A 17,950-nucleotide genomic window follows, 5' to 3' on the forward strand; every position below is an offset into this window, starting at 1 on the left:
TAAAATTATCACAATTTTCCTAAAGCAGATGGACTTGAGTGGGCTATGGACTTCCACCAAAAGTCTTAAAAGAATTAAGTTCCCCTGAGGTTTTACCCTATTCAGAGGAAGGCTGTTTTGTTTTCAAAGGTGACTTGATTTACTCAATTATTTTACAGTTTGACAGAAATCATCATCATTACCATCATCATCATCATTTAAAGGGTTATAATTTCATAATTCTTTCAATTTTCTAAGAATTTATATATATCATTCGTTCCACACACCTATGCCAAAAAGAGAATAACAGGAGCAATCCATTTTAATTTATAAAGGAGGCAGCCGAAGAACAAAAAGTACATCATTTAAGGTAATGTAGCAGGACACTTGGATGGCTCAGTCAGTTAATTGTCCGACTTCGGCTCAAGTCATGATCCCACAGCTCTTGAGTTCAAGCCCCACGTTGGGCCCTGTGCTGACAGCTCAGAGCCTGGAGCCTGCTTCAGATTCTGTGTCTCCCTCTCTTTTTGCCCCTCCCTGCTCTCTCTCTGTCTCTCAACATAAAATAATAAAGACATAAAAAAATTTTTTTAAACAGGTCACATAACTAAGTAAGATAGCCAAGTCTAAAATGCACATTTTCTGATAACCATTTCAGTTTTATTTATTTATTTATAATTTGAGAGAAAGGGCACAAGCAGGAGAGGTTGCAGAGGGAGAGAGAGAAAGTATCGCAGCAGGCTCCTCACTCACTCAGCGCAGAGCCCACTGCTGGTCGATCCCATGACCCTGGGATCATGACTCTAGCAGAAACTAAGAGTCGGACGCTAAACCGATTGAGCCACACAGGCACCCCTGATTTTTGATATTTAATTTAATGCCACAAATATTTTTAAGCACACATATTTTTATATGGTCTTGAGAGTTTATGTAATATTAGGAATAGACAGTAGCTAAATGGCTTGACAGAGAATCAGACTCTAATCTAACTGAGACCTAAAGTCCAAGGTCACAGAAGCTATACTTTACTGCTTCCCTGCTTACTTGCTGGAGAACTATTAGAGAAGGTTTCATGAAGAAAGCAGCCTTTGAAATGTATCTTGAAAGATATATAAAATCACAAAAAGTGATTTTGAAAACACTTAACAAGTACAGTAAAATATGTTAATATACTACTCCATGTATGAATCAAAAATGTCAAATATACCTACCTAATGAATACAACTGAACCATGTGTTGTAAGTAGTAGTGAATATCCTCTATGATCTGAGTGACCTATGAAATATTGGATTATTTTAAAATTTTTTGTAATGTTCATTTATTTTTGAAAGAGACAGAACATGAGCAGGGGAGGGACAGAGAGAGAGGGAGACACAGTATCTGAAGCAGACTTCAGGCTCTAAGCTGTCAGCCCAGAGCTTAACTCAGAGCTAAGACCCAGAAACAATGAAGTCATGACCTGAGCCAAAGTCAGACACTTAACCGACTAAGCCACCCAGGTGCCCCTCAAATATTTGATGACTTTTAGAAATCACAGATATCATTGTCTGTTTAGACAGATTCACACACCCATACCCAGAGGTGTTCAGACTCAAGAAAGGCTGTTCAGTAAACATTCTGTGTAACTCCGCAAGGCCACTGCAACTAAAAAGTACCAACAGAGCTTGCAGGCCGCTGAATGCATTTGATTAAGGGTGACCCAGGTGTAATGAAGAAGATTATCTTTCTCATTCACCACTCACCCCCCTGATCCCCCGCACAGCAGAAAGACAAATCTGCCAGTCTTACTTCTGCCTTAAGTATTTTTACTCCTCAGTATTTTTAATTACCTCCTACAACTACCCCTTTCCCTAAAAATGCCCTGAAGATAAGGGAAAGGTTTATATACAATAATTGATCACATGTTCCCTTTTCTACTTCAACAGGTTCTTCTGATCAGGAACGGAAAATAAAATCCAAACCCATGGGTTATCAAAAAGCATTTATCCCCTTAAAACTTTTTTCTATTTCAGTTGGCCTTTTTATTTCACCTCTAGGTATGGGTGTGTGAATCTGTCTAAACAGACAATGATATCTGTGATTTCAAAGATCATCTTATTTGATTCTTAAATATTCAAATGAATATTCATTTTCAGGGAGATAGAGTAAGATAGAATTCATTCCTTCAGGAATTGTCACAATTTCTTTAATTTTTAGCTCATTTGTTTAAGTCCTTCCTAGGACTTTCTCTCCCCATTAATCGCATTACACATACCATTTGTTGCCCTGTTACACCCTCTTAAATTGGAAGTTTCATCATACTACCCAAAGGTCCTTTATTTGGGTGGAATTTCACTAAAAGCAAAATTTAATGGATTACAACAAAAACCACAGCCATTCAAAATCAAGGGGAAAATCAGGCTTCTGAGACTGTGTAGTACCACTTCAAAAGCTCCAAGACTAGGCCAAGTTGAGCCAGGATCATATTTCATTACTTTAAAAGAAGACTACATTCCCAACTCCAACAAATAAAGCATCATTCATGCCTGCTATAGAAGATAATTTAAGGAAGAAAAGGTTATTTTGCCATCTTTCAACTTTTCACAATCATCAAAGTCCCTCCCTCTCGTCCTCCATTTCCCCTTTCTTACCCTCTCCCTCATGACTGCTCATTCTCCACTCTCAGAAACATTTTGTGAGGCCACTGTTTCCCAGTTTGGGCCTGGGTCCTCATTCCCTACCTCAGTAAAACTTCAGAGCCTTCAAATCCCTGAAACTGTTCCAGAATTTAAATCCCTTCTTAATGGGGGCACCTGGGTGGCGCAGTCGGTTAAGCCTCCAGCTTCAGCTCAGGTCAGATCTCACGGTCGTGGGTTCGAGCCCCGCATCCAGCTTCAGCTCAGGTCAGATCTCACGGTCGTGGGTTCGAGCCCCGCATCCGGCTCTGTGCTGACAGCTAGCTCAGAGCCTGGAGCCTGCTTCCAGTTCTGTGTCTCCTTCTCTCTCTGGCCCTCCCCATCTCATGCTCTGTCTCTCTCAGTATCAAAAATAAATAAAACAAAAAAAATAAATAAATAAAACAAAAAAAAAATTTTTTTAAATCCCTTCTTAATGTAGAAGACAATAGTATTCTTCTTCATTGCAACCTGGACTTCTAACTTTTCTTGAAGCAGCCTTAGGGATACATTAGTCATTTGTCATTGGTTTGGTCCCAAAGATGGTCTTCTAGAGTATAAGGAGTCAAATTATTTCCTTGACACCGTGACGTAGCTCTCTGGAGCGGGCTGTTGCCACTTAAAGCCGGTATTGGAACAGATGTGGCTTACTGGCTGAGGACTCCATAATAATAAATAGCACTCATTAAGGCAAGTTGTTTGAAATACTGGGTAATCATGGCATGCTTGCATATGTGAGCATAACATCGAAGCCTCTCTCTATATATCTGTCTTTCCTCCAAATAAAATGATAGGCATGAAACCAAGAAAAGAAAGTACTATTTACCTTTCATTTAAATTTTTCAACAAATATTTATTGAGTATCTACTGAATACAGGCTCTTGACAAAAAAAAAAAAAAAAAAAAAAAAAAAAAGCAAGCCTTACCCCTTTACCCCACCCTTTGGAGCAATGGTAGCAATGCTTACCTGTGTACCTGGTGTGTGGCCCTCATACACCTCAAGGTTCTCTGTGTACAAAGTTGTGCAAATGAATCAGAAACCTACTGCTAGAAGCCCCAGTATTATCTACCTACCAGCAAAATAACCTATTCTGAGAATTGTTTCTTGTTGAGTTTCTACAAAATTCATCATTTTTGCAATTATTACTACATGTTCTTCCTAATATTACAAAAAGTAGAAGTATTGTTCAGTATCACCTTGACATATTATCAAAGCACCTAGAAATATGGATTAAAAATTCAGTAGATACTATATTGTGATACACTTAGGGACCCAGCCAAAACAATGGAAAGAAATGAACTTTCCAAAGTAGCAAAGAAGTAAGGAATTTGGAATAATATCAATGGTGGGAGAGAGAGTCCACATATAGAAGGTTGAGTTTCCAAAGAATGAAAGTAATTCTTTCATTTCTTCAGCATTAATCAGATTTTTATTAGAGGAGCATGTTCTTTTTTCTCACAACATTTTGAAAGTTTGTGAAGAAAAAAGAGGATGCAAATGTTAATTTGGCATATGGAAAATATGTTTGATAAGAAACAGTTAAAAGTCATGTAGCCTTGCAGAGTGTGTTAATTTTAAAGGTTCAGGTATCTGGGGCACCTGGGTCGCTCAGTTGGTTAAGTGTCCAACTTCAGGTCAGGTCATGATTTCACTGTTTGTAGATTCAAGTCCCATATCAGGTTCAAGCACTGTCTTGGGCTCTGTATTGACAGCTCAGAGCCTGGAGTCTGCTTCGGATTCTCTGTCTCCTTTGTTTCCTGCCCCTCCCTGACATGGGAGCTCTCTCTTTTTTTCTTTTCTCTCTCTCTCTATCTCATTCTTTCTCAAAAATGAATAAACATCTTAAAAAGTTGAATGATATTTTAAATCCACAAGAAAAATAGAGCTCTTCCATTATGGTGGAAAAGAACCTACAAATAAATATGTACACATATGGTTATATTTATACACAAACATATACACACATTTGCTGCACTTGTGCCCACCTCCCTAGTTCTCCTCTCCCAACCTAACACACATCAATGCAGTGATAAAAGGAGTACAGTGAAAGCTGTAAAATGAGATATGGCAAAAATCTTACTAATCTTGTTTCATTATAGGGTCAATATTTCTAGGTTAGTGAACATTCAATTGCTAAAATGTTCTAGAGAAATTAAATCAGTTGTATTTCACTCAAGTATCTGTAACCACTATTGAGGAAGAGATTACAAGGAGCTATCTTACTGGTTACAGAAATGCATGTGGAAACCATTTCTAATTAAGAACAGATATGTGCACCAACAGAGTAGGTTGAAAAGTACTTAAAATGGTTTGCATTATCTGCCATAGGTGAAAGATGCCACTTGTGATCTTATTTGCATCATGAATAAAATTTATTTCTTATAAATTTTAATATAGTTCAGGCTGAGATTTTTCTGTTTTCCATACTAGTTAAGAAACCGATAGTGTGAGGGGTACCTGGGTGGCTCAGTTGGTTAAGTAACTGACTCTTGATCTCAGTTCAGGTCTTGATCTCAGGGTCATGGGTTCAAGCCCCCATGTTGGGCTCCATGTGTGGAGCTTACTTAAGAAAAATCAATTTAAAAAAATTTTTTAAGTACTGAAGCAAGGTGAAAACGTTTGAGAATGAGTACATAAAAAAAATGAGCTTTACATAGGTAATCAATAAATAGCTGAAATTAGCAAATTATAGCTATAGATGTGTGTGATATCTCTACTGAAAAAAAATCATTGAGTAACACATGCTAAATAGAAAATATGGTAGTTGTTTTTCCTTCTGTAATGTAATTCCAGTTTAGAGTTTCATTCTTCCCCCAATAGAACAATAAAAAAAGAAAAGAAAGAATGGGCTGTGGTACAATGAGAATTAGACATCAAAATCAACTAGTGCATAAAATGATGAAAGAGATTAGAAGAATATCAACGTTCCTCATATAATCCATCACCGCACATGTGTCAGCAAGTTTGAGGCCATCCTCTTCTGTCAATACTACCAAGTAGACAGTCTGGGTTGGGGAGGAAGTACGGCACAGTCAAACATGACTATCAACACTTCTTTTACTGTCTCAGAAGAACAAAATTCTGAGACAAGTTCTTGGAACAAATGGAAATTTATCCAAATGAAAATCAAATGATACATGCCAAGAGAATATTCTTTCTTTGGAATTCTTTCAGTTCTTCAGCTTAACCAGCTGGAATGAATTTTCAAGTAGCATTTTGTTCAAGCTTTTGAAATGAAGGACTTTTCTGTTAATTGGAAAGCTATATTTCATCAAAGATGAAGACAGTGCTCTTGGCTTAGAGATTCTCTTTAAAAAAAAAATAGACAGAGAGAGGCATTTGGTGGATATTTACCCTAAACAAATTCCAGAACATTTATTTCAAGTGTGAAAGACTGAACTGTGAGCCTGTATACATACCTAACTAAAGAAAAATGGGGACAATTCAAATACCAGTGTAAGCTCTGCATGAAAACTCAATATTATACAGTGCTCCCTCATGAGAGGAATATGAAAAGACAAAAAAAAAATTTTTAAACACTATTAAATCTCAAAATCAAATATTGACACAACTGAGGTTTTTGGTTTTCTAAGGTAAGCGAATTGTGTAAGTCAACAAATTTAAGGATTCTTTATTGTGTTACTTTAATGTGTGTTTTGAGGAAAGGAATAGCATGATTGCCAACTCAGAAAGATTTAGAGCAAGAAAATAAAATTAACCGGGAAAAAATACTTAAAACTGAGATTTTTAAAGCAACCTACACTTTAGGCAGTACTTGCAACTTAATTGTTGACTAATGATATGTTAAATACACATTTAAAATTTAAGTAAACAAAATCACAAAGAATGTGAAAATTTTACAAAAGAATTCATTATAATGTAATACTAAAAAAATAATGTTTCAGACTTCTTAAGGGAATCACTGGATAAGTAGTCTGAATGACAATTTTGTATTATGCTTTATAATAATTTTGTAAGAAAGCCTATTTGTGATACTATTTATATAGTTTAAGTCTGGTTATACGTGTACAAGAATTATCAAAGAGGTTATTTTACTGTTTTTTTTAAATATTTAAATTGCTGCAATGTTTTTTAAAGGATGATGTGAAAGAAATATTTGACATAAAAATTCTGTAGACTCAGACATATTTTTTTTCCTTGAGATATAAGCTTAATGGTCTATAGCAGCAGCCAGCATGAGTCTTGGATGGGCAATGAGGCAAGAATGATTAAAAAAATAAACACATCAACTTTTTTAAAATAGGCATTAATACTTTGAGAAGACTGGTCTAAATTGAAATTTTCAAGAAGGACATTTATCAGTGCAACTAGGCAGGCTTCAGTGATTTTTGAAACAGTGGAGCCAGCCACACTGTTGTCTAAAGTTCTATAGAAAGCAATGTACACATTAATCACCCTATTATAAGTTTATAAACAGTATATCAAACAATCAAATTATACAGAGAGTGATCTTTTTCCTTAAGAGACTAGTTAATATTCATTCATGAAAGTAACGAAGAATTTTATGGCCAAAGTAGTGAATTAAATTTGATTGAATGTAATAGGTGAAATTTACCAGCACACCATTTGACCACAAGTGAAAATCAGAATGTTTACATGCTTGTCCAATAGACACAATTTTATAAGACCCAAGATCTAGTTTAAAACACATTAAACAAACATGCTTATTTCAAGAAATTTTCAGCATATAAATTAATGTGCATGATTTAGTTTCCAAAAGTTTTGTAATCTAACCTAATGTGGTGGATAGACTTTCAAAGTCAAGAGATTTTGCACTGAAGGAAAACACCAAACAAACACTGCAGTTATTAATTACAAATGAATTTTAATCAAAAGCTAGTTGACTCAAGAGAAATAAGCTTACATAAAAGAATACTAAATTTAAGGTAGTTATGTAAGTGAAATAGTTATAAGAATTGTAATGCCCTGCTATGTTTTTTTAATATTATAAAATAAAAGATAGAGTACCTTTTGCTTTTATAATGAGCAGATTGTAAATACTGCAAATAGTAAAAACTCTTTGGGTACTTCTTCTTTTGCACTTTTAACTGTTCTTTTAACAATGATGATTTACCAACAAAAGACATTGAGGGTGCCTAGTATGTAATATCCAGTATCTTTAACAGTTTCCTTGGGACTCTAGCTAAGGTCCTTCTTGAGTGCAAAGAGGCCAGGTTAAGGTTCTGGTCACAGAAGCAATGAAATGGAATGGAGTTACCCTCGGTGAAAGGGACATGGAAATTTCTGTCAGCACATAGAGCTAAAATACAAAATTTCAGATCCTGAATCTTCAGTGAGTGATGAAATTACTTAAATGACAGAGGAAAAAATCTGTCAAAGCAAACTGAAAATAATCAATTCCTAAGGAAAGTATTTGATTTCTCAAAAGAAGGTTTATTGTGCTAAACCAGATCAAGAAAATAAAGGTTCTAAAAAATTGTGATTGCAGATATTTATGATGTTTGCTATAAAACAAAATGATTTCTATTAGGACTGCATCCATGCCTTGTTGGGATTTTTAAACTTAAATCAATAAAATTTCTCTTTCAATCTTATGATATTAAGTGTAACAAAATATAAAAATCTCTGACAATTTTATTAGGATTTCAGAAACATAGCAGTGGGAGTTTAAGGTAAAATAGTTTCTAAATTAGATATAAATGGCATAGTACGTAAATAATTCCCAAAACTCACAGCACTACATCCTACCTTTTTGAGACTGGGAAGGCGATGGAAAAATAAATAACCTGGAGCAGTAAGAAAGAAGGAAGAGAGGAAAGAATGAGATGACTGGATGGGGCTGACCTAAAACATCTCTTTCAAAGTGCTGTTAGGATCTGATGAGCAGCTTGCTGCTCAACATTTAAGTTTCAAGAGGTTAAGAAAGTATATTCTAAACCATAATTTCTATAAAACTCTCTGCTGTGTTAAGTTAGTCTACTCCCTATCCTTGCCCCCCCCTTTTTTTACTCGGTAGCTTAAGTGTGAACTAAAACAAGGTTGCCGTGCCCCCCGTGTGCTCTGTTGAGATGTGATGCAAGGGCAGGAGACCACTGCGGTTAAGAACCTCAGTCTCCTCAGTGTTAGATGGAGGTTATTGGAGAGTTTATGGACACAGCACTCTCACTTAGAAGTGTGCCTGGTACGTGTAAGTGTCCATTAAACTTTAATTATCATTACTCTTACTACTTTTAGAAACAGACTGCCCTGTCATCTTCACCGGGGTAGCTGCACCCGGCTAGTAATTGGGAGTTTACTGGGCCAAAAGGGTAGAAGTATAAATAACCTAGCCTAGGAAAAGGTGAGAGAGTGAGGAAGGTCCCCCGGAAGGAATGACGTGTGGGCAGAGAATTAAACATAAAATCCGAGTTAGAGCAAGAGATGCTAGAGAATGCACTCCAGTAAATGTATCAAACACATGGGTCAGTAAACACAGTGGGTCCTGGTGAGTGACGTGCACAGGTGAGTGAGAAGAGAAGTCTGAGCCATTGAAGAAACTTGGGTTTACCTGCTTTCACCTCCTAAAATGTATACTCGGTGTCTTACAGCCAGGGCAATCTTGTTTCTGAATTCCCAAAAAGAATGAGACACAAATAGATTGCATCTCATATATTAGCCCTTTTCAAATGGTGGGAAAATGCTATTTCAGTCTTAATATGTTTTAATGATCAGAGCTATCTTTGCAAAAATGGTTCAAGGCAATTTCCCAAATTAATAGCATTTGGCAGAGTCCGTAATGCTATGCCAAATCATTTTTCTGTGAGTAATTAATCAGAAGCATCTTGGAAGTTAAATAGAAATGCAATTAAATTAATTCAGGTATTAAGCCACAGAGTAAATAATTCAGGTAGCTTTAGACTTCAATTTGTATAATTTAAGTGCCTATTTTTTAAAAAAGCTATCCATTCTTTTGTATGTTCACTATATTTGTTATAAATTCTTAGGTCAAAATAATAGCAAGGAAATTATTGTATTATTTTTTTAAAAAACAAACAAAAGGTTTGAATGCATTTCTCAAGTTAATTCGACTTGGTAGTATAGTAATTCAGATGATAAGGAATTTGCCTTTCTGACTTTCAACCCTGTTCTTTACCACTGGATCAGGCTGTCCTGTGTTTATATAGCCCACAACTGAAAAGCTTTTAAATATATATCTACCTACTAGATCATAATTGCTGAAGAAGTTATACTGTAGCAATTTCTGCCCCTCTGAAAAATTTCCCCAGTGATACATTAACTAAAAAGATGAATATTTGAAATTTCCATCCTCTATACAGAAAAATCAGGTCAATTCTAGATTTAAAAACCATCAGATTAACCCCATTTTCACATCATTGGTGCTTTTTTAAGGTATAAAGCCATGCATTTCGAACTGAACATCATTCCTCACCCAGTGGAGAGAAAAGACCTAGAAATAAACTTTATGTTTTAATGTCATATTTACTTCATTGGTTTTAGTTATAGATTGATAGTTAGTCCTCAGTCTAGAGTGTGGGATCCATTTTTAGCTTTTGGAGAACATTTTTAACAGCTTGCCTTGGAAGGGGAGCTCCGTAAAGCTCAATGGCTCCCCTTAGTGATGGCTTGCAAGAAATTCACCAAGAAGCCACTTTCATAAAGACCTCTGCGCAGACATTTATAAGCATTCAGAAAATTGTGAATTAATATTCACAATTTGACTAATTCTCAACAAATAAATTCCATCTGTGATTCTAGGGAGAGCAAGTTTTTCATTTATAACCCTATTACATTTTAAAAGATAATTGAGCATTTTCCATGGTTTTCATTTTTCACTTGAAACAAATATGAAATACATAATTTAGGAAAAATAATTCAAGACCATTTCCTTCTCTCCTTAGTTTTTTCACATGTTTACTCCTTTTAGCTCATATTTCTATTTGAACAGATTTTTAAAAGACAATCTACAACTAATTTTCAAATAAACCTAACCAGAAAACTTGCCTTCAAAAACTAGTAGCTACAGTACGTGAAAAAAAAAACATACTTTCTATATAAGAAATTAAATGAGGAACCATATGATGTGAAATAAATTCTAAGAGCATGCATTTAGAGAAATTGGATCTCCTATCAGTCTACAGCGATCGTTCTTTTCTTTTTCATTTTTAAAAATATTTTATGATTTATTTTTGAGATTGAGAGAGACAGAGCATGAGCAGGGGAGGGACAGAGACAGAGGGAGATACAGAGTCTGAAGCAGGCTCTGGTCTCCAAGCTGTCATTCCCAGAGTCGGACACAGGGCTCAAAGTCACTCACTGTAAAATCATGAGCCGTGCCAAAATAAGACACTTAATCAACTGAGCCACCCAGGTGCCCCTACAACCATGGTTCTTAATTGTGACTGCACATCAGAATAAACTAGGGGTGAACTTAGTATTCACTAGATTCCTGGGCCCATGATAAGACCTACTGAATTATAATCTCCAGGAGTGGGGTTTAGGAATATGTATTTTCCAAAGTTATCTATGCTTGGAAACCTGGACTGCAGAAGGCCCTAGGAGGTGCTTAGGTAAATAAAAATATATTTCTGTATTAATAAGAAATAATTTCATTATCACAAAAATATCAATCATGTATCCAATTACATGATACTGGTTTGCAATGGAATCTTAAATAATAATGTGACTAGAATGGTCTGCACAGGGATTTTAGCTACTCTTTTGAAACTTAAGGCTCAAAAGTAAATATCTCTCACTGCCTACACTCCCTCTATGGCTTCTAATTACTTTAAAAAATGTTCCTGAAATAAGAAATAATGTCACATGTTAGAATATTCCATTGGTCTTTAGTAAACTAGTCACAGAAACATCCACACTGCCTTGCTCTCAGATTCTGATTCTTGACCTTTTCCAGTTTTCACTATCCCTGATCCTTGGACAAACTCCCAACATGGCAATTGAGTCCTGTATGTTGTTCCAGATTCTCTGAGTAATGTCCTATATATAGACTCTGATCAAACCAAGGAAGTCTACTTTTTCAGCTCCCCAGATCCACCATGTCCTTGCATGCCTTCATTGACAATGTTGTTCGCTGCCTGACATGCCCTTCTGCCCTCCGAGGCCTGGCACATCCTCATTCATTCTTTAAGGCTCAGCTGAAACATCACCCAGTCTGGGGAGTTTTCCTCCATCTCCATTGGCAAGAGTTCAGTGCTTTCCTTGCTGTGCTCCCAGTAGGATCCTATACATGCTTCACCTTATTGTAGCATTAGCTTGTAACTATAATTATTATGCCTGTATCCATATCTCATTTGTATCCCCAAGTTTTAGTGCACTTCTTGGTGTGGCGTAGAGGCTTAATTCATGTTTGTGCAATGAGTTAATCACATTAGCTTTTATTTCTCCCATGATTAATGTGTGCCAGACCCTGTGCTAAGTGCTTTATAAGCTATCTCATGTAATCTTTACAACAGTTAGCAGGTAGTAATGATTGTCCATATGTTAAATACCAGAGAGCTAATCCTGAGAGAGATCAACAAATTGCCAAAAGCCACACAAATCACTGGTGACAGACCTAGAATTTGAACACTGATTTTCTGCTTTGAAAAACGTTGTTAAACAAACCTTTGCACCACAGTGCTTTTCTGAAAGGCTCAGACTGAACTTGATCGCTAATAGCAGTATCTCTTGGACAGTGTCTATCCAACACCACTCTCATACCTGGAACATCGAGGGATGATGAACATTCTTTTAATCATTAGAACACTCTACAATCCAGTTCTGGTGCCTGTGTGTGTGTGTGTGTTTGTGTGCACATGCATAAGCAGTGAATGACCAAACAAAAACATATATGTAAGATTATGATAACCGGAATGCCTGGTTTGCAAAATTATCCAAAATTGTATAAAAACAACAATTGATCACATTGATAAAAAGTCATCAGAACAGAAAAAAGTCTCCTTTATGAAAACTTTACAAAATTTCCCCAACTGCACATGATTTTTAGTGGACTACAACCACTCTTCTGCATTTCTATTTTATTTCTTGGACGAGAAGAAAATATATTATTCATGCAAAAGGGTAAGTAGTGTTTCCAACCACTAACACATGGCGTGTAAAAAATAATAATCTCATTTTTCTATTGTGCAATCACCCTCTGTTGGGCAACAACAATGTACAATGTGCTAGTTTCCTGTTGCTTTACTAGAGCCTCCCCTTACACTCACCGCCCAGACTAAATAGTTATTCCTTGGATAATAAAACTATAATACTAAGTTTCAAGCTACTTCCAAAAATGTTTCTGTCTGTCTTAAGAAATAATCATATCAGTTTGCTAATAAGCAGAATTGCACTGTCAATTGAGTATGCTGTCCCATGTGGCTAAGAAACATATAAATCAATCTGTAACCAAGAAAGAAACAACATATTTCTTATGTGTCCAGAACATTATCGTTAAGATCACAGCTGTAAGATGTTGGACCATCATCAAGAGAACAATGTCAAACACTGAACTTTTGGATAATTTCCATAAAAATTTTGTTTGGGGTCAGTAGTTTTTATGGAATTCTGGAATGATTTTCACTGACAGTTTTTTTAGAGTTGAACTTGAACACCTCCAAAATGCTACTCAAATGGAAATATTATGTAATCTAACCTTTGCAGCCACATCCTTCTGAAAACCACGTACATATCATGAGAACCAGCACTTCTATCTTGTACGGTTTCATGAAAATTACATTAGGCTACATATTCAAGAAGGTAAATTTACTCTTCAGTTTTCTCTGTTTAGTTACCAAGTTCACGTCAGCACTTCAGAGGTGTAATAGTTAAGGCCAAAATGAGAAACAACAAAACGAAGCCTGGATTTCTTCCACAGAAATTTTATCAATCCAGCAATCTTCTTTTAAGTGAAAAAAATAATGGAACTGGTGAATCAGTGTACCACTAGCTCAGCTCTAAGCATAATATTCAACTCTTAACATTTTTTGTTCATATCCAAAACAATTTGACTGCCTTACAGTGGTCTGAATTCTCATTTTTGTTAACCTTCTTTAGAGTTTAGAATTTGGAGGTGCACTATATCGAGCCCAATGAGGCAAATTTTCATAAAGCAGGGGGAAGGTTTTATAAGTATAGTCTCAGACAAAGCTAGTTGTGGCACAAAATCATTAATCCAAGGAGACTGTGTTGGCTAAGGAGACATATGCAGTATTAATAATATTGCTCCCTAGGATTCTGTAACCAGAGCTCAAGAAAAAGAAAGCCAAACCACTGAATTCAATATTTGCAGCCTATTTCAGGACACGAAAATATTTTGGTTCTCTCATGCAAATAAAGTCTCCAAAATACTTTTGTCCAAAAGGATTCTTTGCAGACAGATACTAATTTCAAATTTTGCGCATCTCAATCTGTGGGGATATACATTCTCAGAATTTGTCCCACATCAAGGAGTTAGTAGGTTCCTAGTTTTCATTTCCTATGATTTTGATTTAATTTGGTACTTTCTCATTGGGATATATGTCGTAATGGATGTTACTAAAACCATTCCTCAGAAATGTTTTTGCACTTTAGAATATATACGTATGTGTGTATGTGTATAATATATATATAATGTTTACATGATAATAAAATACTTGGTTAATTTGCTGTCTAGAAATAAATAAAAACAGTCTATCCAATTTGGTGCAAGTCTCACGCACTTTGCTCAGATTACTTGCTTCCCCTAAAACTCTCAGCAGTTTTTCAATACTAACAGAATGGAACTCAGTTCTCCACCCTGGCTCCAGGCTACCTTGCAGTGGGCCTTCTCACTCAAAATCTTAAAATCGTGTTGATTCCACTTTTTAAAATGCTCTTTACTGCGAATCTGAACTAAACCTATAAATCAAACCCAATTCAAGACCAAAGGCCTCCATGGAATCCAGTGTATATCCAATAAGTATTTGCTCATTTGATTGATAGAGACACAGTGTTCCTGCTTTTGTAGCTTATACCATAGGGTTATTGACAAGTTATAGTTCCCACCGTCTCTGCATGTAATTGCAAGGGAAATTAATTTCAACATGTAAACATTTGTGTTGAAATAGGGCACAGTTATCCTGGGATTTGCATATTTGTTATGCAAACCAGTTCTCTTTCCGTAGATGGCATGCAATTCTATCAGCAGTCTGCAAATATGTAACTGCTACTTGGAAAAACTTAAATACAAAATAGTGCCTTAAATAGAAGTCAGATAACAAAATACACATTAAAAATTTCTTATATGTCAAGAAATTTATTCAAAATTTTATATTAAATATTCACAACTATCATGTAAAATAATTACAAACTTTAACTATAGAACCCTCCACTATTCAGAACTACCTTATCTCCATTGCTTCCTTATATTCTGTGCTTCATGTTTACCTTTCTTAAAATATAGGGCAGACTTAATCAAAAGCAGTTGAGTGATTTAAATAGTAGATATTTAGGGGCTCAGTCAGCTGAGCATCCAACTTCGGCTCAGGTCATGATATCACAGTTCATGAGTTCAGGCCCTGTGTCAGGTTCTATGCTGATAGCACCTGCTTCAGATTCTCTCTTTCTCTCTCTGTCCCTCCTCCCCTCACACTCTCTCTCTCTCAAAAGTAAATAGTAAAAGCAAAAAAAAAATTAAATAGTAGATATTTGGAAGCTATGGGTATGATACGCAACAGAGAAATTTAACTCATTTTTTAAATTTAGAATAACCAAATAGAGCATAATTGAATATATTTTTAAAGGTGTATTTTTTTCATTTTAGGAAAAAAAGAAAGGGAAAGGAAAAGAAAAAAACTTAATAAAGAAGAAAGTAAGGACGCAATACCTGATAACAAAGGTCTGGAACCCAGCAGAGAAACTCCAGAACAACGAGAAAACAAAGACAAACAGCAGCAGAAGAAGCGAAGGGTCCAAGACAAGCAACAGAAATCGGTATCAGTCAGCACTGTACATTAGAGGGTCCCGTGAGATTGTTGTAAACTCACGATGCTGCTATCTCAACCAGATGCCCAGGACAGGTGCTCTAGCCATTAGGACCACAAACGGACAACGTGTCAGTTACTGCTCAGTCTGAACAACATTCCTCATAGTTGCTATATTCTTCATACAAGCGTAGTTAACAACAAAGAGCCAAAAGTTCAAAGAAGGGGTGTTTCCAAATGGTTATCTTACTTGCTTCTGTGCATTTCTGAGAGACAAGAAATCTTGTACATAACTATCAATAGGCTATAAGATGTAATAACATAATGATGACATCTGGAGAAGCAATATCTTTTCCCTATAAAAATAATTGTTCAAGCTATTGCCTTAAGAAGCGAAAGATAGTTCTGCAAATTCAAAGATGCAGTATCCCTTCAAAGTAACCTAAGAGATCAGGGAAGAGAAACCTCTTTCAAAGAACAGTGTTGTTTCGTCCAGGAGATCTAGAGAGGGCTCAGAGAGTAGTGCCTGGCATTTGGAATCCTAGGAATTCTCACCACAGAAACAACCATGTTAAGATTGGTTCTATTGCCCTCACCTTGTCCTTCTGCAAGAAACATGAGAGTGCACACCAGAGTTAAGTACACCCTATGGGATTGGAGAAAGGCAAACTGCGGAAGAAACCATAGTGTTGGAGATGACTTCTGGGCTTTACAAGACTGTGAAAGGTTGTAATTACTGGGAACAGGTCTCCAGTCTATGTCAGCACTGTGTGGTTCAGCCTCTGCTACCCCTTGGGTTATGTAAGTCTGTAAACATGTACCTGTAACTTCCTAAAAACAAAATCATACTTATTAGAAGAAAATTCTGATTTCATAGAAAACAAAAACTAGAGCAAGGGGAATAGAATATGTTTGCAAAATCACGTGTCTTCTGAGGGAAAAACGATTTTATGACCTGCTTAATGGTCCACCTGGAACTAAAGGGATACTACTTTCTAACAAGGTGTATCTAGTAGGGGGGAAGCCACCACAATAAATATATTTGTTGATAGTTTTTAAAGTTTTGTTCATTTTGTTTTATTGTTTGTTTTTATTGGAGAGCTGTTACTCTTACAGACTCGTGAATTAGGAACGAGGATTCTGTATCCTATGTAATCTGAACGTATTACATTTCTCAATGTTTGCTTTTTGAATCCACCTTTATGCAAGTACATAGAGATTTGCTTATAGAATATTAGGAGGTATTTATTCAACTTTTCTCCTACTCAACAAAATTCTAGCATAGAGGCATAGGCTTCCCAATATTATTTCACTGCTCCCCCTTCATTGCTTAGAAATTAGCATCTTTCCTTGTACGTCAGTTCCTCCTTGAACTTGAACATTTGGCCTTTTCTTCTCCATATTTTCTCAGTCTGATCTCTTTTGGGGATTGAAGTCACCCTAGCTGAAGGTCTCACCAGTGTTTCCCAGAGGACACAGCCAGCCCAGGGCAAGAGGAGGCATCTCTGAGCAAGCAGGACAGGCGCTCATGGCTCGCCTTAACCTTCCTGTTGTAATGGAAGGATACATGGCTGGTCAGCCCACTACACTGCCTAGCCCTCTAAAGATCATGCTTTCTGAAGAACTGGCAATGAATCTGGCTTCTGGCTGCCTATCTCTGGTCACTCTTTTTCCACCAACTGTACTGTTCATGTGGACTACTTGCCTTAATTCATTTCTCACTTCTTTTTTCGTCTTCCAAAATATAAAATTTTTGAATGATGCATTTCTGTTTCTTATACTGGTGTCTTCCTTCTTAGTCTGCATGAGATAAGTGTTTCAACCAACTAAATCGATTCCCAATGCACACAAATAATTCTGTTCTCAACTACAACTTATGTCACCAAGGAGAAATAAACATTTTCCTACAAAATAAGATTAAATGGGAGCATATTCCTATGCTCTAGAACTTTTGGATGGTTTCAGACACCATCTTTGTCCTCAATCTTGTCTAGTCAATCTTAAGTGGACAAATTATTTGTGTCTTTTTCTATGCTTATCATTGTCTCCATTCTTTCAAAAAGCAATTACTGGTAAGGTCTACACCTGCAAATGAGGTGCTGGAAAAAGGTTTAAATCAACAAGGATGCAAAAATTGTGACAATGACTATCATGTCCTCCCAAGTGTTTTGACTCAAGACTTTTACCCCAAGATCTTCCAAAAATAGCAGATAATCTAAATCCCTAATGCAGCACTTAAAATTAGAATTATTACAAAGGAAAAGGAAATGAAAATTAGCAATAACATACACACCTTGGATGAAATATAATGAAGACAAAGATAATATTAATTTTAAGTGTAGCTGTGATAGATCTTGAGGCACATGGAATCATTGTGATCTTCAAACTGGCACCCT

The 17,950-nt window shown here is 36.1% G+C and overlaps 1 protein-coding gene across 1 annotated transcript in view; it reads left to right on the forward strand.

The window, feature by feature from the left end:
• RSPO3 (R-spondin 3) overlaps positions 1–16,614 on the forward strand; it is an 84,792-nt gene extending 68,178 nt beyond the window's left edge. The window contains exon 5 of the mRNA XM_029944547.1: positions 15,395–16,614. Within this exon, the coding sequence (XP_029800407.1) occupies positions 15,395–15,588 (194 nt within the window). The 3' untranslated portion in view covers positions 15,589–16,614. The remainder of the gene's footprint in view (positions 1–15,394) is intronic.
• Positions 16,615–17,950: the final 1,336 nt, after the last annotated feature.

Source organism: Suricata suricatta, chromosome 7 (genome assembly GCF_006229205.1).
Source record: "Suricata suricatta isolate VVHF042 chromosome 7, meerkat_22Aug2017_6uvM2_HiC, whole genome shotgun sequence".
In the NCBI taxonomy this organism is placed as follows: Eukaryota; Metazoa; Chordata; class Mammalia; order Carnivora; family Herpestidae; genus Suricata; species Suricata suricatta.